Source organism: Musca vetustissima, unplaced genomic scaffold (genome assembly GCF_032173495.1).
Source record: "Musca vetustissima isolate MV318-11 ecotype Yass unplaced genomic scaffold, APGP_CSIRO_Mvet_v1 utg13325, whole genome shotgun sequence".
In the NCBI taxonomy this organism is placed as follows: domain Eukaryota; kingdom Metazoa; phylum Arthropoda; class Insecta; order Diptera; family Muscidae; genus Musca; species Musca vetustissima.
The window spans coordinates 33,721-43,070 of NW_026888479.1; the positions used below are offsets into that span (position 1 = coordinate 33,721).

A 9,350-nucleotide genomic window follows, 5' to 3' on the forward strand; every position below is an offset into this window, starting at 1 on the left:
AGGGGTCGACACCCGTGAGAAAAAAATTCGTGACACCCTCACAGGGGTCGATTTTTTCTACAAAAAAAAAAAAAAATCGTGACACCCTCTTAAAATCGGTTTTTTTCTACAGAAACAATTAGTGACACCCTCTCAGGGTTGAAAATTTTTGGTAGGAAAAAAATTCGTAAGACCCTCGCAGGGCTCGATTTTTTCCTATAGAAAAAAATTGGTGAGACCCTCGCAGGGCTCGATTTTTTTCTATAGAAAAAAATTCGTGAGACCCTCGCAGGGCTCGATTTTTTTCTATAGAAAAAAATTCGTGAGACCCTCGCAGGGCTCAATTTTTTTCTATAGAAAAAAATTCGTGAGACCCTCGCAGGGCTCGATTTTTTTCTATAGAAAAAAATTCGTGAGATTGATTTTTTTATAGAAAAAAATCGTGAGCCCCCTCCAGGGTAAATTTTTTCTACACAAAAAATTATTGAGACCCTTTCAGGTCGATTTTTTTTAATAGAAAAATTCGTGAGACCCTCTCAGGGTCGGTTTTTTATGAAAAAATAATTCGTGAGATAGATTTTTTTCTATAGAAAAAATTCGTGAGACCCTCTCAGGGGTCGATTTTTTTCTATAGAAACAAATTCGTGGGTCCCTCTCAGGGGTCGACACCCGTGAGAAAAAAATTCGTGACACCCTCACAGGGGTCGATTTTTTCTACAAAAAAAAAAAAAAAAAAATCGTGACACCCTCTTAGAATCGGTTTTTTTCTACAGAAACAATTAGTGACACCCTCTCAGGGGTCGATTTTTTTCGTGAGACCCTCTAAGTGTCGATTTTTTTTCTATAGGAAAACATTCGTGATACCCTCTAATATCGATTTTTTATAGAAAAAAAAACGTGAGGCCCTCTCAGGGGTCGATATTTTCCTGTAGGAAAAACATCTGTGGACCCTTGGAGCCTATTTTTTTATCTCCGAACTATTTCCATTAATACCTCATTTTCTTTTTAATTTCAGCTCCCACCCCCATACCACTTGCCACCCGCTCAACATGGCAAATCGCCTTTGTCTAACGCTGGCGCCCATTTGCCTCTTGGCCACCCTGGCCCTGACAAATGCCTACACCCATTACCGTCTACCCACAGCCATACAACCAGATCGCTACAAATTAAAGGTGATAACTCATTTGGAAAATCCTGCCAATTTAACCTTTAACGGTCAGGTATCGATACGTTTTAATGTCCTCGAAGATACCAATAACATAACGTTGCATGTTCAAAATTTAACTGTCGACGAATCGAGGATACAACTTAAAAGCTATGCCGATAAGAAATTCCGCCTGTGCAAGGAGTCGGTGGATACGGTGGCCGAACAGGATTACTATATTATACGTTTGTGTCAGACCCTCAAAAAGGGTGAAATGTATAAATTGAAATTGTATTTCTCCGGGATATTGAGCGAAAAACTGCATGGCTATTATCGAAGTTCGTACGTGGCCAAGGATACCAATGAGACGAGGTGAGAATGGAAAAATGAAGAATAATTGAGAGTGGATTCTAAATTTATTTTTATATTCGTTTTTCCAGATGGCTCTCGGTTACCCAATTTGAACCGGCCTCAGCACGTGCAGCCTTCCCCTGTTTCGATGAGCCCAATTACAAGGCCAAGTTTATTATATGGCTGGGCCATCATAAGTCCTTGACAGCTTTGAGTAATATGCCCTTGGAGAAGCAGATGCCAGTGTAAGTTTTTTCTGGTTTTAAGAAAAGGAATATTGTTATTCGTCTGTTACCCTCTTTCTTCCAGAAATGGCCTTCCCGATTTCATTTGGAGTGTATTCGAAGAATCAGTCCCCATGTCCACCTATCTGGTTGCCTACACCGTCAATGATTTCATGTACAAAGAATCCAAAGTTGAGGGTTCCGATGTTGTATTCCGTACCTGGTCTCGTGGTGGTTACATCGATCAATGTGATTATGCCGCTGAAGTTGGTCCGAATGTCTTGAAATACTACGAAGAAGTATTCGGTATCCCCTTCCCCCTCAAGAAGGTCGATGAAATTGCCATACCCGATTTTAGCGCTGGCGCTATGGAAAATTGGGGTCTCATAACTTATCGTGAAACGGCATTGCTTTTCGCTCCCAATGTATCCTCCGAATCGAATAAACAACGTATTGCCGAAGTTATTGCCCACGAATTGGCCCATCAATGGTTCGGCAATTTGGTCACCATGAAATGGTGGACCGATTTGTGGTTGAATGAAGGCTTCGCCACCTACATAGCCAGTTTGGGTCTCAAGAATCTCAGCCCTGAATGGGATTCCTATAATGCCGATTCTTTGGATAATTCCATATCGATATTCCGTCGTGATGCCCAGCTCAGCTCTCATCCCATATCGCAACCGATTTTGAATACCAGTCAAATTGGCGAACGTTTCGATTCGATATCGTACAAAAAGGGCTCGGCCGTATTGAGAATGTTGCATATGCTGCTCGGCCAGGATGGTTTCTTTGAGGGTGTCCGTGACTATCTGATGAAACATAAATATGGCAATGCCGAACAGGATGATTTGTGGGCTGCCTTCACCGAAAAGGCACACAAATTCGATCGCATTGAACCGAAATACGATATGAAAGTAATTATGGATTCATGGACCCTACAGACCGGCTATCCTTTGGTGAAAATTAATCGTAACTACGAGACGGGAGCGATTGAAATAACCCAACATAGGTATTTGGAAAATAATTCGATTTCCGATGAAGAGGCCAAAAAATGTTGGTGGGTTCCGTTGAGCTATACCACACCCAAGGAATTGAATTTCGAAAATACCACACCCAAAGTGTGGATGGAATGTGATGAGTCGGGTCGAAGTGTACCACTGAAATTGGAAAATGTTGCTGGTCCTCAGGAATGGATTATTTTCAATCTCCAGCTGTCGGGTGTTTATCGTGTTATGTATGATTTTGAAAATTGGCGGCTGCTGAATGCCACCCTGAATAGTGATAAATTCAATACGATCCACGTGATGAATCGTGCCCATTTAATCGATGATGTTATATCGTTCGCTTGGAGTGGTTATCATGATTATGACATCACGTTTGATGTTTTGGAGTATCTGACCAAGGAACGGGAATATTTACCATGGAAATCGGCTTTGGATGGTTTGAGTAATGTTATTCGGCTGTTGAGACCATTCCCCGAACAACATGACTATTTTAAGGTACGTAAATAGGGAAATATTTAAAAGGTCTTCAAAAAATATTTTACTACAAATCTATTTTTTTTATTTTTCAAATTCCAGACCTATTTACGTTACATCATCGAACCCATCTATAACCACGTCGATGGCCTCAATCATTCTCTCGAATCCTCAAAATCACACTCGGAAATTCTTCTCAAATCTTTGGTAACTGGCTGGGCCTGTCGCATAGAATTGGAAGATTGTGTCAAGTCGGCTGTCGCTTATTTCCAACAATGGAAATTATCGAAAAATCCCGATGATGAAAATCAAATTCCTGCCGATTTAAGACCCACGGTCTATTGTACCGCTATCCGCCATGGTGACAAAGATGATTGGCAATTCTTGTGGCAACGTTATCGTGCCTCTAATGTGGCTACCGAAAAGAGAACGATTATCGTATCACTGGGATGTTCGCGCAACGAAAAGGTCTTGCGGGATTATATCGATTTGACATTCGATAAGGCGGAATATATACGCACCCAGGATGTTACATTTGCCTTTAGCTCTATAGCACGCAGTGAAGTGGGTGCGCCACTTGCCCGAGACTATTTTGCCGAAAATCTTGCCGCTCTGCACAATTTGTAAGTAATCGAGAAGGAGAAGAGGGAGAATCCGCCTTGGAGGTTTGATATTAATTTTCCCCTCTCTTTCCAGCTTTGGTCCTCAATCAACCGATTTGGGTCGCCTACTATCCTCGATCTCGACACAAATCATTTCCTCCGAAGACTTCGAGAAAATCACCCAACTTATTGATGCGAACAAGGAATACTTCAAGAAGGCCGAGAAGAGCGTCCAATCGGCCTATGAAACCATTAATTTCAATATTCAATGGATTGGTCGCAACGTTCAAGATATGAAATCTCGTTTGCATGATCGCCTGTCTCTTATGGGTCTACTTGAACGTGTTGCCGTTGATGCATAGAGGAGGAGGCGGAACATGATCGGCATCCTGTTGTGTTTATTGTGTGAAACCGAGGTTTTTGCCCAGTTTTTTTTTAGTTTAATTTTCTATTGTTGTTTTTAAGACATCCACGAATTTTTTTATATATATGTAGAAGGAACTCATCATGTTTTATTTTGTTGTATCATGATCATCATCATCACCGGCCCATAGTGATTGTAATGGAATAAAACAAAAAAATAAATAAATAAAATAAAGAGATATATTTATATACAAAAATAAAATTTTTTCTCAACTTCGGGTATCAGAACTTTATGGAGGGAAATTAAAAAAAGGCTCCACGTTTTGCACGGTGACTGAGGATGCCCCCACGAGAATTAGAGGAGATTGCCACAGCTCGCCGGACATCACCATTGTGGCACCAGGTCTGATAAATGTCGTAATCCCAGTCATTTCTCTTGATTCAGACCACCTCCCCATCATCGTCTCCGTAAATAGACCACCCGATTTCATAACTTCTGAACGCCGAAGTTTCCTGGACCATGATAAAGCTGATTGGCAAGGTTGCAGAGATTTAACCAATCGCCGGGTAGCTGAGAGGAAATTCCGAGACATCATCACTGCTGCAGCCGCCCGACATATACCTGCTGGTCGTATACCCGAAGTGAGACCAAACCTCCCAGCAGAAGCGACGGTGCTTGCGAATGAGCGTGATGAGCTTCGTCGTACAACAGCTGAAGACCCAAGAGTGAAAGAACTCACCCTTGAAGTCAAAAGATTAGTATGCGAGCACAAGCGGAAAAAGTGGCTAGACCAGCTGAAGCTCACTAACATTGTAAATTGTGGACAACGGTTAAGTCACTCTCGAATCCCGGAAGGAAGGATGACAGACCGGCTGTCACATTTTACGACATAATGATGACTGATCCGAAGAGGTGCGCGAGTTTTTTTAACCGGCAGTTTATAGAGCACCCCGAGTGTGACATGGCGAAAAGGAGTGTGCTTCGTCGTATTAAAGCCCTCCGAGCCGAGGAGGTACCACTACAATTTTCGAAGGATGATGTTGCAGATGTCATTCGAAACGCTAAATCACCCAAAGCGTTGGGCCCGGATGGAATCTCAATGATAATGCAGAAACAACTGGATGAACCTGGAGTGGAGTACTTAACTGCTGTTCTCAACCTGTTGTTAGCCACCAACATTGTTCCTGAAGCCTGGAAAATAGGCAGGGTGGTCCCGCTACTAAAGCCTGGCAAGGATGCCAGCAGAGGTGAATCGTACAGACCGATTTCCCTTCTGTCTCCAGTAGCAAAGACGCTTGAGTCAATACTCCTCCCTCTGATGAGAAGTAGGTTTCCAGTCCCTCAACATCAACGGGGATTCCGGAGAATGCACAGCACAACTACAGCATTACACGCCATAACCACACATGTAAGCAGAGGACCACCGCTATTTGCGATACCAATACATCAAAAGTGATGTCATAATCATGATAACGACTCCAGGCGAACGATATAACATCATCGATCAAATGGGCACGTTTTATCACATGGATCGTATTGAATTTATCACTATTCAGGGTGGCATTCAGTAGGCGCCAATTTTCAAAATCATACATAACACGATAAACACCCGAAAGCTAGAGATTGAAAATAATCTATGAGAAGCAGGAACAAGGTCCTCAAGTCGCTTGCCGGCAGCTCTTGGGGTGCTGATAAAGAGACCATGTTGACCTACAAAGCAATAGGTGGTCGGTCAGTGGTAAGCTATGCGGCGCCAGTGTGGTTCACGAATGAAAGCGATACGCAGACGAAGAACATTTAAACCTGCCAGAATGCCGCCCTAAGAACTGCGACAGGGTGCCTCCTTATGACGCCTGTGGACCTTTTAGATGAGGAGGCAATGGTCTTACCCGTACGTACATCGTCACAACAGGATGTTGTCGATGCAGTACCTGCTTGGGTGTTATCGCAGGAATCATCCATGCCATAATCTTATGGATAGAATTCCCCCACCCAGGCACATAAGGAGAGACCTACATGATCTAGAGAGAAAGAGAGGTCCAACGGAACAAAAGAGAACCCCTAGATCAACAGGTTCATCGAGCAGGAATTACCACCATTCACACGGTGAGCAATGACCCAGGCAATGGACCAATGCCATGTGAATGCAGTGAACGCAGCAGAAGAGCGACAGCTGCCTAGACAAACGAGAGTGATTTTAGCCCAATTAAGATCAGGATGGTGCAGCCGCCTCAATTCGTATTGGGCCCGAATTGACAGCGCGGTACCAAACACATGTCCTGCATGTGGACAAATACATATTTTACGAGCGCCTAGAAACAGCATATGATCGTTGCCCCGGCCATGACATTAAAATTCTGCTAGGAGATTTTAATGAAAAAATCGGAACTGAAAACATCTTTGACTGCGCCGTCGGGAAATTCAGCTTTCATAAAGAAACATCAGACTACGGCATGAGATTGATTGACTTCGCGGCAGCAAAAAACATGGTAGTTAGCAGCACCAGATTCAAGCATCTCGATGTACACAAGGCCACCTGGATTTCTCCTGATCAAGCAACGAGAAATAAAATTGATCATGTTGTGATAGACGGAAGACATTCATCCAGTGTTTTAGACGTCCGATCGATCCGAGGAGCGAATATCGTGACAGCCATGGTTCGCACCTGTCTTAATATAGCAGCAAAGTTGCGATCTAATGTAATACGGAAATTTGACGTCGAAAAGCAAACACAACAGATAGTAGAAGCCTACTCCGCTCAACTTACCCAACTGCTTGACGAAAGCACCACTTGTCCCGATAATAATATAGAAGCACAATGACAGAGTATTGCCCATTCCCTACAAACTGCAGCAAAAGCAACTACCAAAGACCACCATCAAGAAATCCCTGAAAAGACAAAGCAGAGGCCGTTATTATAAAGACACAGAAGTATAACGAGCAAAGGTCCATGGAAAAGGCTTATAAAATCAGTTCATTTCGTAGTAATAAAGAATGGAGACACAACAGTAAGAGCTAACAAAAAGCTTTTGCCAAAATTTAAGGTTCCTTATGTCACAAAAAAGGTGCTGCGAAATGATAGATACGTAGTCAAAGACATCGAAAATTGCCATATCACCCAAATTCCTTATGATGGAGTGATCGAAGCTTGTAACATAAGATTGTGGAAGACGGATGAACCGAATGAAAGAACCCAGAGCAGCTCTGACCCATAGTGTATATAGCATAAGTAGTTTAAGTGTTTAGCATACTCACATCACAGATAGCAGAAGCCTACTCCGCTCAACTTACTCACCTGCTTGACGAAAGCACTTCTTGTCCCGATAGTAATATAGAAGCACAGTGGCAGAGAATTGCCCACTCCCTACAAACTGCAGCAAAAGCAACACATGGGTACCAAAGACCACCATCAAGAAAGCTCGGTCAGGAGTGTCGTAATGCTACTGATCTGAAAAACGCAGCGTATAGGGCAGCCTTGCGGACAGTAGCAACACGTAATGCGATGGAGAGCTATCAGGAGAAAAGGAGAGAGGAGAAACGTATTTTCAGGAAAAAAAGAAAGCACAAGAAAACGTGAGCGTAAGCAAATCGAGATATACAGGAGTCAGAATGAAGTCCGGAAATTTTACCAACGAGTAAAACACCAAACCGAAGGTTTTGGCACATCTTCCTGTGGAGATGAAGGTGGAAACCTGGCGACAGATACAGACAGCGTGTTGAGGATCTGGAAGGAGCATTTTGAAAAACTTCTGGTATCAAATAGTGGCGGTGAAGAAGATACCCCAGAACCAATAAGAGATGATTGTATAGAGTGTATACCACCTAATCAAGATGAGGTCAGAATTGCAATTAATCGGCTGAAGAACAATAAAGCAGCAGGAGCCGATGCGCTACCAGCCGAACTCTTTCAGAGACTTTGGTGCACCAATTACCTATAATCGGATTAAAATATTTGGGAGCTATACCACATCATTCTAGACTTAATTCAGTACGCTATGCTAAAATTCGTACAAATCGAAAGATATATAGGGACTTTGATGCACTAATTGCCTAAAATCGGGCGAAACTTAGCTCCCATTATTATAGACGCAATTCAGTACGATATGCCAAATTTCGTGCAAATCGAACGATATATAGGGTCTTTGGATGAAAATATATATGGGAGCTATATCTAAATCTGAACCGATTGTCATGAAACTTTGCATACATCATTCTAGACTTAATTTAGTACGATATGCCAAAATTCTTGCAAATCAAAATATTTGGTACACAATTTACCTTAAATATGACGAGGATATATATGGGAGCTATATCTAAATCTGAAGCGATTTTCACGAAACTTGACAGACATCATTATAGACCTTATTCATTACGCTGTGCCAAATTTCGTGCAAATCAAAAGATTTCCAAGGACTTTAGTGGACTATTTACCTAAAATCGGGCGAAGCTATATATGGGAGCTATATCTAAATCTGAACCGATTTTCACGAAACTTTTCACACATCATTCTAGACTTAATTCAGTACGCTAAGCAAAAATTCGTGCAATTCAAAAGATTTCCACAGACTTTAGTGGACTATTTACATAAAATTGGGCGAAGTTATATATTGGAGCTATATTTAAATCTGAACCGATTTTCACGAAACTTTTCTCTCATCATTCTAGACTTAATTAAGTACGCTGTGCCGAATTTCGTGCAAATCGAAATATATATAGGGACTTTGGTGCACCATTTACCTTAAATCGGACGAGAATATATATGGGAGCTATATCTAAATCTGAACCGATTTTTCCCAATTTCAATAGCGTTCGTCCTTGGGCCAAACAAATGAGCTGCACCAAATTTCATCCAATTCGGATCATAAATGCGACCTGTACTTTGTTTACAATTTAACATGGACAGACGGACGGACGGATGTGCATAAATCGACTCAGAAAGTGATCAAAAGGGTCTATCTCAATTATTTTTGCCTGTTGCAAACATAGGCACAAAGACATAATACCCTGTACCACAGTGTGGTAAAGGGTAAAAATATATTAACAAAAAACCCTTTTGTAAATAAAACACTTCTTTTTTAAAGGTATTTTTATAAGAATTTGTTTTTTTTTTATTTCTTGTTAATTTTTTTTGAATGCGATGTATTTATATATATTTCAACATCATCTGGTTCAATATTTTGTTCTTTCTTTTATTATAGATTTTTGTTA

The 9,350-nt window shown here is 41.6% G+C and overlaps 1 protein-coding gene across 1 annotated transcript; it reads left to right on the forward strand.

Annotated features, from left to right (window-relative positions):
• Window positions 1–1,028: 1,028 nt before the first annotated feature.
• LOC133336319 (aminopeptidase N-like) lies at window positions 1,029–4,140 on the forward strand. The gene is made up of 5 exons (XM_061544610.1): window positions 1,029–1,495; window positions 1,564–1,719; window positions 1,784–3,197; window positions 3,279–3,799; window positions 3,873–4,140. Exons 1-5 carry the CDS (start codon window positions 1,029–1,031, stop codon window positions 4,138–4,140), a joined length of 2,826 nt encoding a protein of 941 aa, XP_061400594.1.
• The last annotated feature ends 5,210 nt before the right edge of the window (window positions 4,141–9,350 follow it).